General features: G+C 41.3%; 2 protein-coding genes across 12 annotated transcripts in view; one reads left to right on the top strand and one right to left on the bottom strand.

Annotated features, from left to right (window-relative positions):
- The window catches only part of CDK5RAP1 (CDK5RAP1 mitochondrial tRNA methylthiotransferase), a 40,144-nt gene extending 30,913 nt beyond the window's left edge, over positions 1 to 9,231 (top strand). For 6 of the 11 annotated variants that reach the window (XM_072800600.1, XM_072800596.1, XM_072800601.1 and 3 more), the window contains 2 exons: positions 3,851 to 3,991; positions 8,952 to 9,231. In XM_072800600.1, the coding sequence (XP_072656701.1) occupies positions 3,851 to 3,991; positions 8,952 to 9,032 (222 nt within the window). In that variant the 3' untranslated portion in view covers positions 9,033 to 9,231. Of the gene's footprint in view, positions 1 to 3,182; positions 3,408 to 3,850; positions 3,992 to 8,951 lie in introns of all 11 variants that reach the window. The other 5 variants (XM_072800591.1, XM_072800592.1, XM_072800593.1 and 2 more) reach the window with 1 other exon arrangement.
- Positions 9,232 to 14,654: 5,423 nt separating this feature from the next.
- On the bottom strand, positions 14,655 to 25,644 carry LOC140618324 (vomeromodulin-like). The gene is made up of 12 exons (XM_072800589.1): positions 25,548 to 25,644; positions 24,111 to 24,266; positions 22,737 to 22,821; positions 22,368 to 22,425; positions 21,605 to 21,675; positions 21,016 to 21,162; positions 20,026 to 20,148; positions 19,633 to 19,700; positions 19,361 to 19,391; positions 17,525 to 17,585; positions 16,711 to 16,790; positions 14,655 to 15,449 (listed from the first exon to the last, which is right to left on the bottom strand). The coding sequence occupies exons 1-12, from the start codon at positions 25,616 to 25,618 to the stop codon at positions 15,426 to 15,428; spliced, it is 975 nt and encodes a 324-aa protein (XP_072656690.1). The 5' UTR covers positions 25,619 to 25,644; the 3' UTR covers positions 14,655 to 15,425.
- Between the last annotated feature and the right edge of the window lie 224 nt (positions 25,645 to 25,868).

Below are 25,868 nucleotides of genomic sequence, written 5' to 3'. Positions count from 1 at the left end.
ACACCCTGGGCTGAAGGTGGCACTAAATTGCTGAGCCACCTGGGCTGCCCTCTACCACAGTTTTTAGAGGTAGTGCTATTATTAGCCCTTTTATGAGATGAAAGCAGAGATTCAGAGAAGTATAATCATTTCCTGAAGGTCATACAGCTAGTAAGGCAGAGCCAGAATTTGACTTCGGTCTTTCTCGTTTTAGAGCCTCTAAGAAACCTTCCCTCCCTCCTCCTTTTTTTAAATTATGGGGAATTAAAAAAATACATAGATATATAAAGAATAGTGTAATGAATGTCCATGCACTCATTAACAAACCTCAACAACTGTCAGTAGTGTTAATCATGGCTAATCTTGTTTCATCTTTACTGCCCCCTGTTGGATTGTTTTGAAGCAAGTACCTTATATATCATATTATACATATTATACTTACACATCATAGTATTTTGTCAGTAAATGTTTTAGTATATACATCTTTAAAAGATAAAAGATAAGGACTCTTTTTTTTTTTTTTTTAAAAAAAGGTTTATGTATTTATTTTAGAGAGAGAGTGTGGGAGGGGGAGACGGAGAGGGAAAGAGACTTGAGCACAGAGCCCGGTTCGATCTCAACACCCTGAGTTCAGGACCTGAGCCAAAATCCAGAGTTGGATGCTCAACTGACTATGCCACCCAGGTGCCCTAAGATAAGGACTCTTTTAAGAAAAAAAATCCGGGATCCCTGGGTGGCATAGTGGTTTGGCACCTGCCTTTGGCCCAGGGCGCGATCCTGGAGACCCGGGATCAAATCCCATGTCGGGCTCCCGGTGCATGGAGCCTGCTTCTCCCTCTGCCTGTGTCTCTGCCTCTCTCTCTCTCTCTCTCTGTGTGACTATCATAAATAAATAAAGAAAAAAAATATTAAAAAAAAAAAAAAGAAAAAAATCCAACATCATATTATCATATGTGAAATAATTGATAATTGTTTGTTAATATTATCAGATATTTAGTCAGTGTTTCAATTTCTGTTTGTCTTTTTTTAAAAAAATTTTTTAAAGATTTTATTTACTTATTCATGAGAGAGAGAGAGAGAGAAGCAGAGACACAGGCAGAGGGGGAAGCAGGCTCCATGCAGGGAGCCTGATGTGAGACTTGATTCTGGGATCCCCAGGATCACGCCCTGGGCTGAAGGCGGCGCTAAACCGCTGAGCCACCCGGGCTGCCCCCCTGTTTGTCTTATAAATGTTCTTTTAGCTTTGGTCTGTTCAAATCACAGAACCTGTGTAAAATAATCACAAACTTACAGAAAAGTTGCAATACAGTACCAAGAATTTTTTTTCTTTGACTCATTTGAGAGTTAGTTGTTGACTAATGCCCTCAACCCCCTCAAATACTGTAGTATATATTTTATATAAACAGGGACATTCTTCTACATAACTACAAGTACAACCATCAAAATCAGGAAATTAATCTTGTTAGATATCTGCCATCTAGCCCTCTGACCCTATTTAAGTTTCTCCACTTGTCTCAGAACTGTCCTTTATAGGAAAAAGATTCATTTCAGTGTCACATGTTACATTAATTTCCTGTCTGTCTAGAACAATTCCTCAGTCTTTCTTGGCTTTTATAATCTTGTCACTTGATGATTATGAGCCAGTTATTTTGTAGAACGTTCCTTAATTTGAGTTTGTCTAAAGAGTATACTTGTGATAAGATTCAGGTTATATATTTTAGGCAGGAATATTAAAGGAATGATATTGTGTTCTTCTTAATTGTATCCTTTGGGGTGGCATACGGTTTTGATTATCTCATTACTGGTGATATTAATTTTGAACATTTCATTAAGGTGTTGTCTGCTAGGCTTGTTGACTGAAAATTTACTCTTTTCCTTTTGTAACTAGTTAAGTGTTTTGTAAGGAGATGGTGGGGAATCTTTTTAAATCTTACCTGACTGGTGTTTCCCTAAAGTAGTATTAGTTTAAGAACTAAACTTCTTCCTGTGTCTTTGATCACTGAAGAATACAGTATGAAGTTGGAGCTTGATTTTTTTTTTTTTTTTTTAAGTAGGCTCCATGCCCAGCATAGAGCTCAATGCAGTTTTGAACTCATGACCCTGAGGTCAAGACCTGAGCTAAGATCTGAGGTTAGAGGCTTAACCAATTGAGCCATCCAGGTGCCCTGGGAGCTTGATTTTTCTAAGAACAAATTATCTTTTGGACTGTCTTTGACCATTTGTTTTATTCATTCATTCATTTAATTTTTATTTTTTTAAAAGATTTTATTTATTTTTTCATGAGAGACACAGAGAGCAAAAGAGGGGAGCAGAGACATAGGCAGAGGGAGAAGCAGGCTCCATGCAGGGAGCCCGATGTGGGACTTGATCCCGGGACTCCAGGATCATGCCCTGGGCTAAAGACAGATGCTTAACCACTGAGCCACCCAGGCGTCCCTCATTTATTTTTTAAAAAGATTTTATTTATTTGACAGAGAGCATGAGTTGGCGGGTTGGGCAGGGAGAGGCAGAGGGAGAAGCAGATTCCCTGCTGAGCAGGGAGCCCAGTGTGGGGCTCAATCCCAGGACGCTGGAACCATGACCTAAGCCAAAGACAGATGCTTAGCTGACTGAGCCAGCCAGGTACACCCCCACACACACCCTGAGCCAGACTTTCTATAGCTGTTAATGTAGTGGATTTACAGTACCAGGCAAGATGTCATCACCATCAATGTCAGTATAACAGGTGACTCTTCAATGCCCCTAATCTAGGGACAAAGGCTTTAGCAGTGGAGAGGGGTAGAGGGAGAAGCAGACTCCCAGGGATCCTTGGGATCCATGGAGCCTGCTTCTCCCTCTGCCTGTGTCTCTGCCTCTCTCTCTCTGTGTTTCTCATGAATAAATAAAATCTTAAAAAAAAAAAAAAAAAAGCAGATTCCCAGTTGAGCAGAAAGCCCGATGTAGGACTCAATTCTGGGACCCTGGGATCATGACTTGAGGTAAATAAAGCCACTTAGCTGATTGAGCCACCCAGGTACCCCATGGCCATTTGTTTTTTTTTATTTTTTATTTTTTTTATTTTTATTTTATTATTTATTTATTTATTTATTTATTTATTTATTTATTTATTTATTTTCATGGCCATTTGTTTTAACCGCAGATAGGGCATCATGTAACATGTATAATGTAATACACTTACAATAATAAACTTTTCTCTTATTCAGAATGGTTTTATTATTCTCCTGACCTTGTCTTCTATACGTTGTGATGGAGTCTCTGGTGTCATGTCTGCCTGTTCATTAGAAGCTGGTAACTCAGGCCAAACAACCCCAGAACATTCCCGAGTGATTAATATGAGACTGGGTATAGTGAAAGTCAGTTTGCCACCTGCATCACCCATATGTCATTGCCTTGCCTTCAGGATTGTTGGAAGTCCACTCCTAAGGAAGGTGATTCCCTTTTTTTTTTTTTTTATGATTTTATTCATTTATTCACGACACACACACACACACACACACACACACACACAGAGAGGCAGAGACATAGGCAGAGGGAGAAGCAGGCTCCCTGCAGGGAGCCCGATGTGGGGTTCGATCCCAGGACTCTGCGGTTTCGACCTGAGCCAAAGGCAGATTCCCAGGAAGGTGATTCTTTAATCAAAGACTGATTGAGTCCTTTATTAAGATATAGACAGCAAAACTTTATTGAGTTTCTATAGTTTGTCATGTACTCTCCTTGTTGGTGAAGCAGCAGTAAACACTTCAGTGACTGCTTGATTAAGGAATGCTCTGTAAGTAAGACCCTTAGTGATCTGAGGCAGAGAAAGCATAATTTCTGCTATCCCAGAACTGGTAATTGTGACAGATTCATAAACTGTCTCTTCTTTCTGCAGCACAGTAAACGCTCTGCCACTGATCTGTGTGGCCGGAATGATGGAAACCTTAAAGTGATCTTCCCCGATGTAGAGATGGAGGACATTAATAATTCTGACGTCAGGGTCAGAGCTCAGCCTGGGGACTATGTACTGGTGAAGGTAAGGTGTCCTTTTGGGCTTTTGGCTTGCATTGTGAGATGGATGTTGGGTTAGATAATTTGGGGGAATGGAATTTCTTCAGGGGAAATTTTTTAGTGAAATAAAAATCTCTTCTCAGCCTGAACAATGAAAGGACACCTTGATTTGAATTTTAAACTGCTCCCAACTAATACCTTTCTGTTTTTCTTCTCCTTTCTTCTGTCTTAAAGGATTCTTTTTGGGAATTTGGTGAGATTAGAGTATGCAGTAGCATACAGTTCCCTACTATAGAGAGACTAGGAAGTGTAAGTGATTCTGAGTGATTTGATCATCTCTCTGTCAGAGATGAGCATACTCTCTAAGGTCTCTGATATCCTAGGTATCCCTCAGTTCTGGACTAGCAGATGGAGGTGAATGGCTGTGGGATTTCCCCTTTCTCCCCTCCTTCCTGTACTTTCTTTCTACCTCCTTATCATACTGTACAGGTCTGTTAGTGCCATCTTCCTTTCCTTTCTGGTCCTCATGTCCACTTTACCCCAGAACCAAAGCCTGACAGGACACATACTGATGGTAGGCAGGAATAAAGCCACTTCTTCCAAACCGAGGTCTGAAGAATCTACAGAAGAGAGAAATGGAGAGAGGGTGATTCTTTTTTCTGCTGATGCTGATCAGTATAATATCCTTTGTCCTGTTCCCTCATGCCTAACCCTTTACTCTACTTTCTGTCCTTGCTTTTATTGTCACATCTGTCTTGTCATGGGGGCCATGGTTTGTGGCTTTCAGCTGAAGAAGGCATGTAACTTCTTTGGATTGACCTGGAAATTTTACCATCACTGAGATGTTCGGTTCTGTCCATCTGACAAAAACTTAAAACACATTCAGTTTGCTGGTTGGTCCTATTTCCTTCTGGCTTTGTTTCAACTGAGCTTTGTCTTACTTTAAGAATTTACTAAGTGGAATATTCCTAATAGGCAACAATGTGATTGATTTGGAAATAATTCTTCATAGGCTTCTCCATTTGTTGTTTTTTTAGGACACTTTCGTTTTTTTATTTCTTTGTCTTGAATGTTTGCTTTTGGTTTTTAGTTACTTTCTCACACCTCCTGCTTTCTTTTCACTTTAGCTAAGGGTTACTTGAAAAAAGGATGAGGTTGGTGTGCTGGGTTTTATTGTTAGTTTGATATTCTTTTATGTAATGGAAAAATTCCATCTGTCAAGAAAGGTAGAAAGTTGATGCTGTATTACTTGCTACTCCTTTTTTGTTCCCAAGTGACCTAAACCCCACAGGAAAGATTTAGTGGAAGGATCAAAATGAAGAAGTCACTGTGGAGCAGAGGTTCTATGGGTTTCTCTGTTGTTCCTTCCTCTCTGCTGTTCTCATTTCTCTTCACAGAGAGTCTCTAGACTAGAGATAGATACACTCATATATTTCGATTTTTTTAAAGTTTATTTTTTTTTTAAGTTTTTAAAATAAGTAATCCCTGTACCTTACATGGGGCTTGAACCTATAATCCCAAGATCAGGGGTTGCGTGCTCCACCGATTGAGCCAGCTAGGTGCCCTAGATTTCACTTTCTTGTCTCCTTTTTTGTCTGGTGCTTATTTGGCTAAACCCCAACCCTGGTGAAAGTGGTTATCTTCTTATTTTGCATTTGCAGCCTAGCAGCTGAACATTGCTAGGGAAAAGCATACAGATAATCTTTATTACATAGATTAGGTCAGATGATGGTGATTAAAAACTCAAAATACAATGCCTAAAATATGGTAGTTCTCTTTTACATAAAAATCTAGATATGGAAGGTTCAGAACTGGTGATTGGGATGGTTTTGTGATCATCAGGGGTCCAGGCTCCTGTCTTTTGCCCTGCTGTGTGTGGTCTCCATTCTTAAGGTTATTCCATGATCCTAGATGGTTGCTCCAGCTACCATGTCCATATTCTAACTAGCAGGAAAAATATTTTCCTTCTTCCTTCTTCCAGGAAGGAAGAAGAGCAGGAAAGGGCATACTCTCTTCCTTTCAGGGCAGTTTGTGGGAGTTTCCCTACACTTTTTATAACATATTATATCAGGCTGCAAAGAAGCTGAGAAGTGTGGTCTTCATTCTGAATGATCAGATGCCCAGCTAAAAATTGGGTTTTGTTAGGAAGAGGAGAAGTGTTGGGAGACAAATAACAGTCTTTGTCACATGAATCCAGCTGCATTCAGTTCAAATTTGTGATGATGAAACTTACATGAGCACTCAGCATGACCCTGAAATCCTGATCCTACTATATTTTCCTAATAAATGGACTTTTCCTACTTTTTCTCCTTAAATCTTTACTCACCTATCTAAACCTTATCTCAGCTGATATCTTTGCCTCATATTTCATGAAGAAAAGCAATATAATCAGATGAAGCCTTATTGTCTCATTATTTCCACTGGCTCATTCACATCCCTACTCATACATGCTGTCCAGTCATATGGGACTTTATAGGAAACATCTTCATATTCTGTTTCACTGTCCCTGTATATTTTCCTTTCCATCCCTTCTCATCCTCTCAAGATTTACATTTATATCCTTTCTCTTTTGCATCTTAAGCTTCATGTAGCCAAAATAGAATGAATTTTTTATTGCAAATTTCTTCTTTTTAAGCCCTCCCCATCTCAGTAAATGGCATACTCAGTTGCTCAAGCTAAAAATGTAGGGCTCATCCTAGATATTCACTTTCCTGTTCTTTATCAGCAGTTCATCTGTTTCAGCTCGCTTATGGAATGTATCTTGAAGCTGCCTATTTCTTTACGTCTCCAAACTATCATCATTTCTTGGCTAGGAGATTTCAGCAGCCTTCTCAGGATTTTCTGCTTCTGTATTTTAAAGATGAATTATTTTATTGAAGCATATCATAAATGTAGAAAATTGCCCATATTATAATACTTGATGAATTACCACAAAGTGATCCTACCCCAGTAACTACCACATGAATCAAGAAATAGACTATTTTCAGAACCTCAGAGGCCTTCATATTCCTACTCATCACTCTTTTTCCCTACATCGTAATTTTCTTCTTATTCTTCTCCCTCTTCTTTTCTTCTTTTTTTTTTTTTTTTTTTTTTTTGAGAGAGTGTGAGAGAGCAGGGGAGAGGCAGAGGAGGAGAGAGAATCCCAAGCAGCTCAGCATTCAGCATGGAGCCCATTGTGAGGCTCAATCCCGCCACCCTGAGATTATGACCTGAGCCAAAATCAAGAGTCAGATGCTCAACCAACTAAGCCACCCAGGCACCTCTACATCCTTATTTCTAATACCATTGTTTAGTTTTGTGTATTTTTGTTACAAAATTGAATTGTACAGTGTGTATTTTTGGTGCTTGTCTTCTTTTCCTCAGTCTTATGTTGTGCAGTTCATCCGTGATAATATTTATCCATGAATATATTAGAATTTGTTTATGCGTTGTACTATTTTTATATTTTTTATTTTTTAAAGATTTTATTTATTTATTAATGAGAGACAGAGACAGAGACACAGGCAGAGGCAGAAGCAGGCTCCACGCAGGGAGCCTGATGTGGGACTCTATCCCGGATTTCCAGGATCACGCCCTGGACTGAAGGCGGCGCTAAACTGCTGAGCCACCCGGGCTGCCCCTGTGTTGTACTATTGATGGCTATTTTGGTTGTTTCCATTTTGGAGCTGTTATGAATGGTATTGCTACGACTATTCCTGTACATGTGTTTTAGTGCACATATGTATTCATTTCTATTGGATATATGGCCTAGAATTGCTGGGTCATAGAGTGCATATAACAGAACCAGCCAAAGTAAAGGTACCATAGTGCACTCCCCCAGCAGTGCATGGAAATTCCAAAGGCTTCATATTCCCCACTTTCATCCTTGCCCTCTTGTCTGTCCGCCCCACAGTAGTTGCTGTGGCCTTTCTTAATTAGATCACTCACTCCTCTGCTTAAGCCCTCCAATGGTTTCTCATTGGTTTATTTTTTTTTTAAAGATTTTATTTATTTATTTATTCATAGAGACACAGAGAGAGGGAAGAGGCAGAGACACAGGCAGAGGGAGAAGCACGCTTCACGCAGGGAGCCCGATGTGAGACTCGATCCCAGGTCTCCAGGATCACACCCTGGGCTGCAGGTGGTGCCAAACCGCTGCGCCACCGGGGCTGCCCCAATGGTTTCTCATTGGAACCAGCATGAAACACAGTGTCTGAGGCCTTATACGATCTGTCCTAGCAACCTTTCCAACCTCCTGCCCCCTCTATTCTTCTAAATCTCTTTCCTCTAGCCTTGATGGCCTCCTTTTTGCTCCTCAGACCTAGTTCTAGTGTCAGAGACTTTGCACATGTTGTGTTGTTTGGGAGGCTCTTGATTTTTATGTGACTGCTGTCTTTTTAACCTTCGGTTTCTCTCTGAAATGTCACTTCCTTGAAAAGCCTCTTTAGGGAAGCTAAAGCAGTTTCCCTTTATCACATCAGCCCATTTTATCTTTGTGACACTTTTCAGTGCTTGAAGTTATCCTTGGTTACTTATTTTTGCTGGTCTTCTCCTGAAAGCTCCTTTGGGGTCACATTCTTTCAGTTCTCAATTAGAGAGAAAGAGAGAGTTTTTCTTGCCAAATTTTGGTCATAAATATCCTAAGGAAGTATTTGACTAGTAAGCCTAAACCACAGCTTACCCCTGGGGTTAGGAGAGCAGGGTCTATGATGGGCAGCTCATACCAGAAACTTACGGTTGGTGCTAGAGAAGAGCCATCTCGCAAGAGAAAAAGGGGAAGTGGTAGTTGGGACTTAACTATTAGACTTCTTAAATTATACATATTACCACTGTATTAGATGTTTCTTCCTTCCAGGATTGGGGGCACATGGGAACCATGCAGTCTCTGCTTGACACCACCTCCATTAGATCCCTGTTGGTGGCCTCTCCTCAGGAGGCCCCACATTAAGTCCCTCAAGTGCAGTCCTGGTTACCTTGTTTTCTTCTGACTGGTTTTCTTTCAGATCACATCCACCAGCTCTCAGACACTTAAAGGACATGTTCTCTGCAGGACCACCCTGAAGGACTCCTCAGCATATTGCTGACCTGAGTGGATGGTGTTAGAGTTGACATGAGCTGTCCTTCCCAACAGGAAGGGAGATATGACTGGTCACTAATGAAAGAGGTAGAACCTCTGGAGACAAGCTGCAAGTGGTAAAGCAACTTTATGTCAAATGGAAAATGTATCTCTTTGCTGCTACGTGAACAGTTTTACAGTCATTAAATTTACCAAAAGTAAAGTGATCCCTTTGTCTCTCTACTTTTACTTCATTTTTGCCTTGGTTAGTGTTTCTGGGGTTTTCTCTACAGTCTGTGTTAAATGTTTAGCAACCCAATTTTTGCTGTGGATGCTGCTAACTTACCTGATTTTTGACCTGGCATGCTAGAAGTTAGAGACTGAAGGAGGGGAAGGTGGAGAGTCCCATTTGCTTGGGAAAAACTGTGCTATTTATCTTTCTAATTTTGGTTTAATGACATTAACTCAGCTGCCTGTCTCCTTACTTTATTCTCATGTTTTACATGAGAATTTCCCTTATAGCCTTCTTTTTTTAGCTTGTCAGTTCATTCATTGCCCTTTGGTCTGACAGCACTTGGAGGACTTTTTTTTTCCTGATTTTATTTTGTTTTTATTTTTTAAAATTTGTTTTTGTTTTTATATTACATTGTAATTTTAATTCCAGTTACTTAACTGTTATTATAGTTGTATATAACTAATATATTAGTTTTAGATGTACAGTATAATGAATCAGCACTTCCATATATCACCCTGTGCTCATCACAAGTGCACTTCTGTATCGCCATCACCTATTTCAGCCATCTCCCCCATTCTAGTAACCATAAGTTCTCTATAATTCTAGTAACCATAAGTTCTCTATAATTAAGAGAATGTTTCCCAATATGCCTTTCTCTCATTTTTTTCCCCTTTGCTTGTTTGTTTTGTTTTTTAAATTCTACATAGGAGTGAAATCAAGGGTACTTGTCTTTCTCTGACTGACTTTATTTCACTTAGCTTAGCATTATACCTTCTTACTCCTTTCATGTCACTGCAGATGGCAAGATTTCATTCTTTTTCAGGGCTGAGTAATATTCCATTGTATATACATACCACATCTTTATCCATTTATCAGTCAATGGATACTTGGACTGCTTCCATATCTTGGCTACTATAAATAATGCTGCTATAAGCACAAGGGTACATATATCCCTTTGAATTAGTGTTCTTGTGTTCTTTGGGTAATTGCCTAGTAGTGTGATTAACTTTTTGAGAAACCTCTGTACCGTTTTCCACAGTGGCTGCTCCAATTTGCATTCCCACCAACTATGCACGAGGCCTCCTTTTTCCCACATCCTTGCCAACACCTGTTGTTTTTTGTGGTGTTTTTAGCCATACTGACAGGTGTGAGGTGATATCTCATTGTAGTTTTGGTTTGCATTTCCCTGATGATAAGTGATAAAGAGCATCTTTTCATGTGTCTATTGGCCATCTGTCTTCTTTGGAGAAATGTCTGTTCATATCTTCTTCCCCCTTTTTTGGTTTGTTTTTGGGATGTTGAATTTTATAAGTTCTTTATATATTTGGGATACTAAACATTTTATCAGATACATCATTTACACAAATATCTTCTCCCATTCCATAGGTTGCCTTTGAGTTTTGTTGATTGTTTCCTTCCCTGTGTAGAAACTTTTTATTTTGATGTAGTCCTAATAGTTTAGTTTTGCTTTTGGTGCCCTTGCCTCAGGAGACGTATCTAGAAAGAAGTTGCTACTGCTTATGTCAAAAGTTACTGCTTGTGTTCTCTTCTAGGATTTTTATGGTTTCAGGTCTCACATTTTAGGTCTTTAATCCATTGTGAATTAATTTTATATATGGTGTAAGAAAGTGCTCCAGTTTTATTCTTTTACATGTTGCTGTCCAGTTTTCCCATCACCACTTATTAAAGAGACTGACTTTTTCCATTGGATATTCTTTCCTGCTTTGTCAAAGATTAGTTGACAATATAATTGTGGGTTTATTTCTGGGTTTTCTATTCTGTTGTAGTGATCTATTTTTGTGCCAGTACTATACTATTTTGATTACTACAGCTTTGTAATATAACTTGAAGTCCAGAATTGTGATGCCTCTAGCTTTCTCTCTCTTTTTTTTAAAAAATTCATTTATTTATTTATTTGAGAGAGAATGAGAGAGTACAAGTAGAAGGGGCTGAGGGGGAGAGGGGAGGAGGGAGACGGAGAAGCTGACTCCCCACAGAGCAGGAAGCCTGAAGCATGGGACCCAGAGACCATGACCAGAGTTGAAGGCAGATGCTATAATGACTGAGCCACCCAGGCACCCCTGTTTCTCCATAGTTTTGCCTTTTCCAGAATGTCGTATAGTTGGAATCATACGTTATTTGGCCTTTTCAGATTGGCTTCTTTCACTTAGTAATATGCATTTAAAGTTTCTCAATGTCTTTTCATGCCTTTAAAGCTCATCTTTTAAATATTTTTTTTAAAGTTTTAAAATTATTTATTTATTCATGAGAGACAGAGGCAGAGATAAAGGCAGAGGGAGAAGCAGGCTCCCTGTAGGAAGCCCGATGTGGGACTCGATCCTGGGACTCCAGGACCATGCCCTGAGCCAAAGGCAGATGCTCAACCACTGAGCCACTCAGGCGTCCCTCGGCCTTCAGTTCTTTTTTTTTTTTAAACATATAGCTTTTTTTTTTTTTTTTTTTTAATTTATTTATGATAGTCACACACACACACACAGAGAGGCAGAGACACAGTCAGAGGGAGAAGCAGGCTCCATGCACCGGGAGCCCGATGCGGGATTCGATCCTGGGTCTCCAGGATCGCACCCTGGGCCAAAGGCAGGCGCTAAACCACTGCGCCACCCAGGGATCCCTCGGCCTTCAGTTGTGTCAGAGTTTGCTCCATAACTTTTGGGCTCATATGCACATATGTTTGTAATTGTTACATCATTTTGATAACCTGCCTTTTTACTGTTATATTATTATATAATGTCCCTTGTCTCTTACAACAGTTTTTGTTTTAAAGTTTATTTTGTGGGGGCCCCTGGGTGGCTCAGTCTGTTAAGCATCTGCCTTTGGCTCAGGTCATGATCTCGGGGTCCTGGGATAGAGTCCTGAGTTGGGCTCCCTGCTCAGCAGGGAGCCTCCCTCTCCCTTGCCGTCTGCTCCCCCCTGCCCCCGCCATGCTCGCATGCGCGCTCTCTCTCTCTCAAATGAATAAATCTTTATATAAAAAAATAGTTTAAAAAAAAGTTTATTTTGTGTAATACTAGAATAGCTTCCTCATTTGTCTTTTGGTTACCATTTGAATGAAATACCTTTTTCCATTCCTTCTCTTTCAACTTAGTTATGTCTTTGGTTCTAAAGTGAGTTTCTCCTCTTCATTGTACCCTTTCTCAGATTTTCCTTGTTTTTGATGACCTGGACAGTTTTAAGGAGAACTGGTCATATACTTTGTAGAGTGCCCCTCAATTGGAATTTGTCAAATTTTTCTCATGACTAGACTACAGCTGCAAGTTTGGAGGAGGAAGGCTACTGAGATAGAGTACCATTCTCATCACAACATAAGGATACATACTGTTAATATGATTTATCATTATTCCTGTTACCCTTGATCACCTGGCTGGAGGTAGTGTTTGTCAACTTTCTTCATTGTAAAGTTGCTTTCTCCTCCTTTCCATACTGTGCTCTTGGGAGAAAAGTCACTGTGCAGCTGAGAATTTAACTAGTGGGAAGTTATGCTCCACCTCCATGCAGGTTAAGTAGCTGTGTAAATGAGTTAGGGGTTTTCTGCACAAGAGGTTTGTCTGTTCTCTCCCCAATTATTATTTTTATTTTATTTTATTTATTTTATTTTATTTTATTTTATTTTATTTTATTTTATTTTATTTTATTTTATTTTATTTTATTTTATTTTATTTTATTTTATTTTATTTTATTTATTTTATTTTTTCTCCCCAATTATTTACTGAATAATTTGTTTATGTCCGTATAGACTGTTGGGTATTTATTTATATTTGGATTATAATCCAGTACCACTTTGTTTATTCTGTTGGTTCTGTTGTTTCAGCTTTTGCAGCCCTTTCAGTTAGCACTGTAACTTTAACATACTTCCATCATTGTGGTTTTTTTGAGTACTTTCTTTTTTTCAGTAATTAGTAAGATGCTTCAGGGTCATCTTGTACTGTTTTTCTAGTCCTAGAATTAGCCATTTCTCCAAGGGGTCCTGATTTCTTTTATAGAGAATGGTATTAGAAAACAATGTCTGAGTGGTTTGTCGCTACTATGAGTTGGAAGGTTTTTGTTTTTAAGATTTTATTTATTTGTTTGAGAGAGAGAGCATCCGCATGAGCCGAGCAAGCAGTGGGAGGAGCAGAGAGAGTGGGTGAGGGAATAAGAATCTCAAGCAGACTCTGTGCTGAGTGGGGAGCTGACAAGGGGCTGGATCCCACAACCCTGAGAACATGACCTGAGCTGAAACAGTTGGACACTAAACGAATTAAACTACTCAGTCACCCAGGAAGGTTTTTGTTTTTGTTATTGCCCTCTCAGCTCTCTGAGAGCTGAGCTTGCTGATTTTTAAAGTTCCACGTGTTAAGCTCCTCTGACGGTAAGAACTCGTGAAATTCAGCCCTTCTTGTTTTTAAAGCCAAATGTTATGGGGATTTGTCTTCCTGTGGGGGTTCGCTATTCCCGGGATGCCTGGTATGAGGGTCTGTTTTTCTCCCCTAGCAGCATGCAGCACCTTTGGTATCCCTCCCTCCCACGGCCAGCCCTGCAGGTCCATTTAGCTCCCCACCATTTCTCTTCCCTTCCTACCCTCCTCAGTGTGGCCTCTTCTCTACATTTAGCTGTGGAGAGTATTTTCTGCCAGTCTTTAGGTCACTTTCTGGGTTATTTACACTGATGTGGGTGTTATCTAGTATATCTGTGGGATGAGGTGAGCTTAGGATCCTCCTACTCCACTGTCTTCCCTGGAAGTGTTTGTTTTGTTTAGTCTCTGCTTAGAAGTTTCTGTTTCTGTTTTAGGGGCATCTGGGTAGCTCAGTCATTTGAGGGTCTGCCTTTAGTTCGGGTCTGTCTGATTCCAGGGTTGTGGGTTTGAGTTCCATATCAGGCTCCCTGCTAGGCAGGGAGTCTGCTTCTCTCTTCCTCTGCCTGCCTTTCCCCTGCTTGCGCTCTCTCACTCTCACATCCAGGTAGACTGGATGGTAGGTGGCATAGGCAGAAACAGGGGGTCCAGTTGCCCTAGTAAATGATGATGACTTGGACTAGGATGGTGAGAGAGAAGCAAACAGATGGGAGAGGTCTTCTTTTGGCAGAATCAATAGGACTTGGTCTGTTGGTCAAAAAGATGAGTCAAGAATGATCCCAGGTGTCTGGCTATGGAACCTGAGTGGATTGTATTGCCATTTACTGAGATGGGATTGACTATGGGAGGTATGGCCTGGGGAGAAATCAGAACTTAAAGTTTGGACAAGAGGCTGAAGGTAATAGGAAGATTTGGCCTTAATTTTGTGGGGTGCTGCCCCTTGCTGTTAGGCAAGCCCAATATCTGGCCCTGCTTCCCCTACCTGGTCTTTGTATCCACAGTTTGAATTCTTTTGGTTCCAGAGCAGACACTGTGTACAAGACATAGGGTCTTTGCCTGATGTAGAGATCACAGTTGTGTTTCTCAGTATCCCTCTTGTATACTTTTCTGGGAATTTTTTGCATTAATTGGTTTCCTGACTGCTTGGCTTAGCTTCCCTCTCATAGCCACTTGGCATGGCCTATAGTTCCTAAGCTGAGACCTAGATCTTTTACTGTCCTGTTCATGGTATTGGCAGGCTCTTCCTTCTCTTTTCCATCCAGCTTTTAGCATTTGGACTGTGCCCCCCACTGTTTAACTTGTGATGATGGGGGAAGTTGGATCCTAGCCCCTGTGTGATTTTCATGTTGGACCAACGGGCAAAAAATAAAGCACTTGGAATCGGGGAGAGGAGGGCAGAGATATGGGAAGAAAAGTCTTAATCATTGTCAGGATTGTCCCCTAGTGCACTAGATAAATTAATCCTGTGTTTATTGCCTCATCATTCATACTATTAATTTTTATGTCCCTAGGAAGTAGTGCTTTCACTAGTCATAAACATAAGACAAAATTCCTATTTGTATGAATTGAAGACAAAGGAGTCCAGTTTTTTTGCATGAAAATAAGCTAATTATTAAAGAAGTGTTTACAAAATGCCAAAAATCTCTGGATTCTTGCTTTTCCTGCACTTTTAAATTCCAGATAATATTGGTGAGATTCCAAAGAATAGTTGACATGTTAAGAACTCTATTCTACTTGGCTTCTTAGTAATAAAGATGTCCTTGGCTTAACATTTCTTAAAGAAGTTTTAAAATGCTTTCATTCTGGAAAATTATCTGGCCTCATGTGTGGTGGGTTTAGTTTGCTGCCTGAAGATCATTCTGTGAGGAGATAAAAGACAACTAATTATACTCTTAAATACATAAGCTGGCTGCAGGCACAGGTTGAGCTAGCCAGTATACTCCATTCCTCTGCCCACAGAGCTAGCTTCAAGAAGAGAACTAGTCAGGATGGTGGGAGCCTCAGAGATTATTTCTGGGTGATTGTTGTTTGAACTATTCCAGAAAGAAATGGAGAGAGAAGCTCCCAGTACATGGAGACCTTCATGTACAGCCATAATAGAGCCCATGTAGAAATAGTAGAGCCAAGAGATGGATTCTGGTGTCATATTTTGGGCCCTGAATCAGGCCACTACTGAAGCTAGTCCCATCCCTGGATGTTCACTGCCTATAATTTTATTTTTGCATAAACCAGTTCTGGATGGGCTATCATTTGTAGCTGGAACATAGCTGATGTTCATCTAATCTAATCCCTTGACTCGAGGCTGACTTCAGGAGGCTAAATGATAGGTCCAAGGCCACCCAGAGCCATGGAGTATAAGAGCAGGAGGTAGCAAACCAACAGTAAGGTAAATGCTGATTTACTCTGCTCTATACTCTAGTATTGATTTGGCCACAGATCCAGGGAAATTTGAGGGTTAAGTAAAAGCACAAGTATACAACTTCTGATATTTGAACCGAAATGAAAGGCATTATTTTCCTGGTTAGATTACATACTCAATAAGCATGTTTATCAAGAATGGAACATCTAAGGGTGATGGAGATTCTAAACTTCTTTGCTCTTTCATATATCTTCCCTTGTTCCATCCTCATTATTTGCTGTTTTTCTGGTGATAAATTTAAAAATCTCATTCTTCTATCTGTTTCTTAGGAAGCAAATTCTCTTTGTAATTTTCTCTGGGTTTAAGATTAGATAGGAAGAAGGGTGGAAATTTGAGTCAAAGTGGTAAGGAATGAGAGGCTCTAGTATATAGAAGGTGATAATGTAGATGAGTTAGGCATATGTGGTGGAGATCTTTCCAAAGAAGAGATTGAGACATATTCAGAAAAGTATGAGAGTCCTTATGGGGATGGGTAGATTATTTGCTTATGTATAACCAAGAGTGTCTCAGTTTTAGGACTTCTGTCTAAAGGGACAATAGGCAATGAATCTGCCTAGGAAAGAATGGGGAGACTGGTTGGAGCTGGTAAAGCAGGAGGAACTGACTGAGGATGAGGCCTGTTGGCCCCATTCAATCTTGTGAAGGTTGAAGTATAGAGTAGGCCTTAGGGCAAAAGGAAAGTATTTGTATTTTTCTCTTACCGATTTAAGTACTTGAACCTTGACATTGGTTAGAGGATTTGAGGTTATTCCTGGTGGAACATTCCATGTACTCGTCATTTCTGAAATAAAAGAATTTTATGATAGGCGTTGAAAGAAACAATGACCAGGCTGAGTTGTTTTAGCTACAGTTAACCAGAGGGATCTCTGGTTAGTGTATGGCTCTAGGAAGAATTTTTCCCATGCCCATTCAATGGACAGATTTTAGATATAGATTCTCTTAGTTTTGTGTAAGGGTGAGTTCACAAGGATCAGAAATGACCCTAGAACTGACTGGAAATGTGGTGGGTATTCTATGTACAGAGAATTGATATTAAGAGACACGTAGGCATGTCTGCCCTCACTAACTTAAGACTAAAAGACCCTGTTATTTTGGTGTTATTGGCAATCTTTTGAACCTATCTACAGGTTTACCATAAATATGTATAAATGGCATTTTGTACCATCATCTCATGATGGTTGTGAAGTTCATGATCTCAGTCTCAAGTTTCTCAAACTTCTGCATCTCTGTGATAGGTGATCCAGGTCCATGTTTCCTCTAAGTGGTATGATGATGTTGGTCCTGAAGACCCCTAGTGAGCTAGATTTCATTAGGACCTGTAGAAGAGGCATTTAGATTTAATTTCATGTTTTGCCATCTCAAGATTCTGAAGTCTCTATCTGAAAACAAGTGATTTTCAGTCCATATGGTGATTGAATGATACTGTGCTCAGTGCCATGGAACATTCTGTAGTGTGGTTTCATACCCTTGTCCCTTTCTTAGGACTCTTGTGTTTACATTATTAATTCCACATACCATTAAAGGCAGACAAAAATTTCTTCAGAAGCAAGTGCATTATATCTTGCACCTCGTCCTCCTGGAAGAGATGAGAGGAGCATTTTTTACCAGTATATTTTGGATGCCTCTGATACGTGGGTTTTGTCCTAGTAGAAGTCTATTACTAGACAAGACTAGATAGGGAGGTGGATCTGGGTCAGTCCCTCAGGTTTCTTCTGACTCAGGAGTTTTACAAAGCCCTTTAGTAGGTTTTGATGCCTTAGGTGGCTCCTTGAACAAATGTTTATTGGATTAGTATTATGTTCCAGACAGTGCTGTAGGTACACTGGTGCAGCTGCATACCCTTGAGACAAATGCTGAATTCAGTATTGGGAATTCAGCAGCTCAGCCTGCCTCCTTTGCATACCCTCCTAGGGCCTCCAAGATCTGCTTCTTTCTGCTGGCATTCTGCTTATCTTTCCCTTTTTCAAAAGGCCTATGATTCTGTGATGCCTACCTTTGACACCTCCTGTTTTCTTCATGTGGTATACACTTTGGGTTTGTGGTAAACTGCTCCTCCTTCAAGGCTAAGTTCAGGCATCATCTCACGGAACTCACTGTCTGCCATCTAGTTGGTGCTCTGTCATCTTTGTGCTAAATTGACAACTTTCTGCATAAATGTCTGTGTCCCATCAGGTAGGTAGATACATGGTTAGGGACTGTGCCCTTCTATATCCCTTCCCCTGTACAGAGCCTGGCATGCTACATAACTGCACAACAGTAAAGATGAGAAGGATCACTGGGCTTGTGACACCTCCCAGAGTCTGTCTCAAATGACTCCTTTATATCTCAGGGCTGACATGAGATGCAGACAGTCCCTGTAGTCTCTGATAGTCATAAGATTGTTTGCTTCTGGGTGCTTATTATATGCCTCCACCCAGTGTGTGGTTGCTAGACTCCCAAATGATTTACTTGATTTATTTATGATTTTAGTCTGTCTCTGTCTTCCCACCTAAACTTGAGGGTCACTCTTGGAGTCAGGGATCTCATCATTATTTCTTTTTTTTTTTTTTTCTTTAAAGATTTTATTTATTTATTCATGAGAGACACACAAAAACAGATGGAGACAGGCATATGGAGAAGCAGGCTCCCGGCAGGGAGCCCAATGTGGGACTCGATCCTGGAACTCTAGGATCATGCCCTGAGCTTAAGGCAGACACCCAGCCACTGAGTCACCCAGGCATCCCCCATCATTATTTCATGTTGTATTCTAAGGCTGGGCACATAGTGGTGCTCACTAAACATTTGTTGAACGAAGGCATGAATGTGTATAAGATCAAATATCTTAAAGAAGGTAGGTTGGTGGACCACCTGTGAATTTCCTGGAGGCTGCTCACTGGACCCTACCCTTACTTTCCCAATTTCTCCACTTCCCAGGCTCCCATCTAGTGATCATGTGCATACTCCATAGAACATGAGTTGAGAATCACTGATGGGAAGAGTGAGGCCATGGGAGGCTGGGTATATTTTTGAGCAACTCTCATGAATCCAGGCAAGATTAGAATCTAGATCATTTTGTCATTCTTCTAGTGGACCCTAGCATTTCCTTGTGTATCAGAATCACCCATGACACTAAAAAAGCATGGATTTAGGCCTTCCTTAGGTCACCAACTGAGTGTGGGACTCCAATAATGGACTTTGGGAACTAGTTTTAAGAACTCTTCAGAGAGGGCTTAGGTTTGGAACCTGTAGTTCTACTCTACATTGCATCTGTGCTCTACTCTGTCTTTTCCTTCCAGAGTCCCTGTGTCACTAAGCATCTGGCATTAAAATAATTTCTCACATAGAGATATTTTGAAAATTGAATCTACTTACAGCCTCAGGGGGTGTCACTGAGTGTTCAGAGCTGTCAGGAAACAAAGTACAAGGAAAAATTATTTTCACATAAATATTAACCAATTCTAGAGTTTAGGTATTAGGTCACTTCTCAAAGCAACTTATGTCAGGTACAGAGGAGAAAGCAATTTTAAGGTGAGTAGAAGTCCATTTTGATTTCTCTATAATTATGCATATGATTTGAATTGGGTTCTTGATATATGTTTTTACACTGACAGATGTCAAGAGGATTTTGTAGTTATTGACAGTACCTCTCAATCTTGATGCTTAATATCAATTTGTCTTTTGAAATCTTGCAGTTATGGGAGATGATTAAGGTCTGTATTAATATAAGACAAACATAAGTTAAAAATAATACCTTGACCTGGCTAGTCAGCAAACCTATCACATTGTGGTAATCACCAACAAGATCACAGGTAAGGACCAGAGCAGAGATTACCTGGTCTCAGGAGACAACCTGTTTATCTCTTCTGTTCTGGGGGCTGAGCACACCAGCCTCCCTTGTCATAGAGACATCCAGGCACTTGGGCCCTCAGGGTTTGGGATTAGCTTTCTTTACACTCCAGTCCACTTTTCTTTCCATGGAACCTCTGCTCCTATTAGTTCCTCCTCACACCTCAATCCTGATTTGTTATTGTACTTACCGTTTTCCCATTAGCAACACTCTCACCATCCTTTTCCACAGTAACCCAGTAGGTGGCTTGGATTTTGTTGCCTGATTGGAAGAAGTAGGCTATTTTGGTGATGCTTGCAGTCAGGTTATTCATCTGTTGTAAAGAAGCCATCATTTAGAATATGGAGAAGAAGGACTGCAGAATGGTGCCTTATGAGACACCCATGCATCATTCATTTATTCAAATATTTATTGGCCCTCTAGTATGAGTCGGTCACCTAGCTTGGTGCTGGTGCACCTTTTGTGCATCTGATGTGACCACAACAGACAGGGTCTAATTTCAGATATTTTTCTATATCTCATTTCCATTCTCAGAAAGACAGTAGGGCATTTAACACATAAAATCTTACTTTTCTATTACATTCATCCAACTTAAACCTATTTCTTACTATGGTCTTGTGGCAGACTGCTCTGCAGTTGATCATTTTGGGAAACTGTTACGGAAACACTGTACACTGCTGAAACTGAGTCTAGCCCATAGAAAGTACTCAGTGATTATTATATCCCTGTTAATTACTGCCTCTCTTCTTTCTCTTTTGGGGCCAGAAGCAAATGAATACCTCACATGTGGATAAACCCTTGCTCATACTGTGACTATGGGTAAATTACTTCTCTCACTTTGGTTCTTTGTAAAACGGGTAAGAATCCCTGCCTTCTAGTGTTATTGTGAGAATGCAAGGACATTTATTATGTAAATAAGACACCTGGCATTGAATTTGGCGCCAAGCAGGCATTCCGAAAGCATTTGTCCTTCTATGCCCCTGCTCTCTGCTGTCCTTCAATGTCAACAAGGATCCATTTACATGATTATTAAGGGAAAATCTACATCCCACAGGGTTTTCTCATATTTATCTCTGGAAGAATGTTCTGGAACCCACTGCATTTTCACCTTTCAGGGTTTGATAGACTAAGCTTAAGTGAAGAGGAGAATGGTGCCAGGGGCCATATAGATGATGCTTACCTTGGCAGAGCTCTGCTTGGCACTTAGAGTGATGATTACCTTGAGTAACATATGGGACAGAGTTAGGGAAATGTTGGCATTTTTAGGATCTGGTGGAAGAGGGCTTCCGGGCACAGGGACTATATTGTTGTTAAAGAGGGCTTTAGCCTAGAAAAAGAAAAGCAGAAAAATCCCTGTCATTATGTGAGACTAACATCAATTTCTGTGTCTTTGGAGGCACAGCTGAGATTTGGAGGACTGAAGTGGCCCCTTGTGAGCATTGCAGTGGATGAGAATGATGACAGCGGTAGACCTACTCAGCCTCTGTAGGAGTCTGTGGGGAGTTGTGGGGTTGTGGAGACTGGAGAGTAGGAACACCTCTTGTAAAGGAGGAAGCATGGCTCCTCTCTAGCAGATTGGCCCTACTTAGGGCTGTAAGATGTAGTCCAACGTAGGACTACCAGACCTCTGATTGTCTAAGAGAAGCCACAAATCCTCATTTTTCAGGTGAATTCCCCCATTTAAGTGTCCTTCACGTAGCATATATTTCATGAGTTCGGGGATGTCTCCAGCCCTCCCCCGGAATCTATTGTAAGCACAGAACACTTACACAGTATGATATGAAAAGGCCTCGTGTAGAAATCCTGGAACTTTTAACATCGTACTTGAACAAGCCAGTAGCTGCAGGTGAGAGGAAAGAGAACTATAGAGACCCCTGCAACCCTTGGGCTCTTGGTGGCCCTGCCCTCCAGATGGGGGTTCAGTTGGACACCCTCCTCTTTCTAGGGCCCAGGCAGGAAGCTGGTGTCTTACTGACTTTTCCATATTTCTGGGAGGAGGCTTCAGGGAAGAAGAAAACATGGGGGCCCTATCCTCATTGTGCCAAAACCTCAAGTGAGAGGAAAAGACTTGTTGCCCAGGCTCCAGATTCATCTACTCTAGGATTTGGGAAATGTTACCAGCTTCCCTGCTTTGGCTGTGTTGGCAGTCACTGTCCACTGTATCCTATCATTCCTGTCTTCTGGATGTGTTTGGGTATGGGAGAGAATTTTTGCTTCTCAGCTTCTCTGGCATGAGGACTGGGAATGCTCTTTGCTCTGACTCTGCACATGTGTGTATTTTGCAAACCATTTGGGAGGCGGGGCTGCCACAGAGACCTCTTTGCCCTGCTCTGTCCTGGAGGATGAGTCACTGTGGTTTAGAGAAGCAGGTAAGTTGCCTTATTTTCTGCCCTGAGGGTACTGAGGTTTGAATGCCTGGGGGTACATGGTATTGGAGCTCATAGCCCCATACTCCCTGGTCTGTCATCTGGTGGGATCCCAGAGGAGCCCTCCATCGACCTGTCAGCCCCAGGGTGGTCTGGTTGTACTCACAGTTCTTGCATTCGTTGAAATCACTGAAATCAATGTTACACGATTCCGATTCTTGAAACTGTGAAATCACCACGAGTTAGCTTTGCCAAAGGAGTGCAGCAGGCCTGTCCTCCTCCTCCTCAGCCCAGCTCCTCTTCCTCTTTTCCCCATCCTCCTTCTCTTCTCTCTGTTCTATTTCTTAGACTTCTCCCTCTCCCAGCCTGAGGCCTTATTCTGTTGTGCTGCTGGGGTCTTTTGGGCCAGAATGGTTGATATGTCCTTCTTGAGTCTCTCCTAGCATCAGACAATATCTGAGAAAGGGGCTCCTCTCTGTCCTCCCCCAGTGACCTAGACCTCTGAGGTGGTGTTCTCCTTTTTCCCAGGACTTACATTTTCTTTCATAGCTACTGTCAACACTTGAGAAATGATGTTGTCCAAAGGCAGAGGCACAGGGAGAGGCAAAGTATCTGTGAGCCTGGGAAAGATATGTGAAGAACCGTGTAATTCTTGCATTTCTGGATTTTGCCCAGATTTTGGGAAAAACCCATTTTTTTGATGAAACAGTTGCGTGATGTCCTGCTTCTTAATTCATGCAAGCACCTGAGCCCTTTTGTCTACAGTTTCAGTCATTAAGGAAGATGCAAGGATGCCTGGGAAAACTGCCAATGCCTGACATCTGACCCAGCAATCCCATGCAGAGATATTTGTGCTTCAGGTACTTGCTAATGATAGTGAACAGACTTGTCTGGGACTTTACTAGTTGGAGTTGGATACAAAAGTTATTAATTGATGGGACGCCTGGGTAGCTCAGTGGTTGAGCGTCTGCCTTCAGCTCAGGTCGTGATCCTGGAGTCCAGGGATCGAGTCCCACATTGGGTTTCCTGCATGGAGCCTGTTTCTCCCTCTGCCTATGTCTCTGCCTCTCTTTGTGTCTCATGAATAAATAAATAAAAATAAAAAAGTTATTAATTGAAAAATGCAACTCTTCCTTGATAAGGGACTGTTAAGCTTAGTGCATCTTCATAGTGGAATACTAAGCCATAAAAAATGAAGAAGCAGACAACCTGGGTGGCTCAGTGGTTTAGCGCCACCTTCAGTCCAGGACGTGATCCTGGAGACCTGGGATGGAGTCCCATGTGAGGTTCCCTGCATGGAGCCTGCTTCTCCCTCTGCCTGTGTCTCTGCCTCTCTCTCTCTCTCTGTGTCTCTCATGAATAAATAAATAAAATCTTAAAAAAAAAAGTGAAGAAGCTACTTTTAAATGGATGCAACAGATTTCAAGCTATTTTTTTTAAGTGAACCATAGTCCAGAAAAGCGTATATAATATTTGCCCCTTTCTGTGTGTGTATACATCACACACAACTGTACACATGCAAATAATATGTCTGAAAGCCAACAGAAGAGACTAGATCCATTGGTTGCTTCCAGGGAGGATAATTAGCCAGTTGGCATCCATGGGTAAGAGGAGGACTTTTCACTGTATGGCTTTTTGTATCTTTTGAATTTTGATCTAAGTGTGTGTATTGCTTATGCAAAAAGAACAAAATACAAAGAGTATACTACACCTAGCATAATACAGGCAGAGTGAGAGAAGACTATTTTCAAACACAGTGAGCTGTTCCCAATCAGAGACCCCTCGCTGAACCTCCATTTACTAATTATTCAAACCATTGGATTGGCCAAATTCCATCTCTAAGGGTGGTATCACTGGGGACATTTTGGCACACATTGATCTAGAGAATGAGAAAAATGGTCTCACGTACATGTCCGTTATCTGAAGAGTCACTTTCTTGACCTTGATGTCCTTGTCCTGGACTTGGAGGTTGACACACTGGGTGTTGTTCGTGGAAATGCCAATTTTCAGGGTTACATCGCCATGTACTTCATATCCTAGTATGCTGACTACAGGTCCTGCTAGACTGTGGAGAGCAAGATGTGGGTGAAACCAGACCTGGCTGCAAGATGTCTCTCAGGCTAAACAATAGGTTTTTGGGGAGTCAGCCTCATATATTTGTCTAGATTGGGAGAGGGAAAGGTTGGTGCTTTCCAGTGAGCATGCCTCAAGAGTGGCTTCCTCCTCTACACAGGATTCAGAGCCTGGCTCATCGGAGGCATTCAGTAAACATTGATAAAATCACTCTCCTTCAATCACCAGCCTTCAAGATGTCTTCTTTTGTTGGTAGCATCAGGCCAACTTGGAATAAGATGTCCATTACAGGTTATGCTTGTGCCCAGTATCCCCAGCTGTCTGTTGGATGGGTGACAGCATAAGAAAAACTCACCATGTACTAGAGCCAGGTCTCATTAAAGTCAGATGTTCTGGAGAAGACAAATGATTCTTCCTGACACTGCTGACTGTAGTGGTCACAAACATGGGCTCTGGAGGCACAATGCCTCGGTTCAGACTCTGTCAGCTGTGTGACTTTGAGCAAGGTTTATGACCGGGTTTGATAGTCTAAACTACCTAGTCTAGAAAGAGGATTGCTTTTCTGATGAGATTGTCAAAAGGGGTCAGTGAGTTCAGAGTGCCTCAGTTAGGTGCCTACCTGGAGCTTGCGTAGTAAGAGGTTTCAGTGCTGTGTGTGTTCATCCAAGAAGCCTTCTCTCCAGTGTGGATTACCTTCCTCTCACATGAATGCCTTCCTGTATGCCTTGAGTCTACACTGTTAACCTGTTTCTCCCCCACACGTTGATGCTTGCTGAGCACAGGGACTGCCATTAGTCCTCCTGTGCCCAGCACAACATCTGGTATAGAGCTGTATATTAATTACAGATTAGGTGGACGAATGATGCATGTGTTTTAATCATCTGTGTCCCCCCTTACTGCCTTGGACAGTGCTGTTTGTAGAATGGGCTGATTTTCCTTGGAGAGTCCAGATTATTTGGGGCCATAATACCAGTATGCATGTCATTCTCTGAGGTTTCTCTCTTTATTGCCCATGTATAAAATTGTGCAGATTTCACATGGAAATCTGGATTTCTGGCTGTGCTTACACTATTTGAGAATGGGGCTCCATAGGGTCATTCTCCTGCATTGGTCCTTTGTGGAAGAGGAGAGAGACAGCTGTGCCTCGTTTCCAATTTGTCCCATCCTCAGTCATTCTACCTTATTCTGTGTTATCTCTGCCTGATCCTTGGACCTTGAATCATAAGTCTCCAGTCTGTGCTGTCTCAGCTGACTCATTTGGAAACAGACTCACCCTTTTCCACCTATGAAGGCAGTAGTTGTGGCATGGACGAGAATCCCATCACCTGTCATGGTTGTTGTCATGCTCTCCACAGTCACTTTTTGAACCTCTAATCTGCAAAGTAATAGTATCATGGATCAGTCCTGGCTCCGGGAATCAGTCTGGGCAGTAGGAAAAATAACCTCGAAGCAGCCAGTTAACAGCTTACCAACCCATCCACACTGCTCTCTAAGCTCAAGAAATCTCGATCATATTTCCCTCTGAAAGGGCACCCTTTCAGCACAGAGCTAGAATATTTCTTCATGAAGATGTGCTTGTCCCTTTCCATGAGAT

This window comes from Canis lupus, chromosome 26 (assembly GCF_048164855.1).
Source record: "Canis lupus baileyi chromosome 26, mCanLup2.hap1, whole genome shotgun sequence".
Taxonomy (NCBI): domain Eukaryota; kingdom Metazoa; phylum Chordata; class Mammalia; order Carnivora; family Canidae; genus Canis; species Canis lupus.
This window is presented reverse-complemented; position numbering and strand designations above follow the sequence as displayed.

Coding starts and splice junctions, on each gene's coding strand:
- LOC140618324 (XM_072800589.1), bottom strand. CDS start 25,618: ATGACAACAACCATGACAGGTGATGGGATTCTCGTCCATGCCACAACT. Junction 17,586..19,360: donor CAGTGACACCCCCTGAGGCT/GTAAGTAGATTC, acceptor CATCTCTTCCAG/GAGGACGAGGTGCAAGATAT. Junction 15,450..16,710: donor AGGTTCAAGTACTTAAATCG/GTAAGAGAAAAA, acceptor ATCTCCTCACAG/AATGATCTTCAGGCAGCAAA.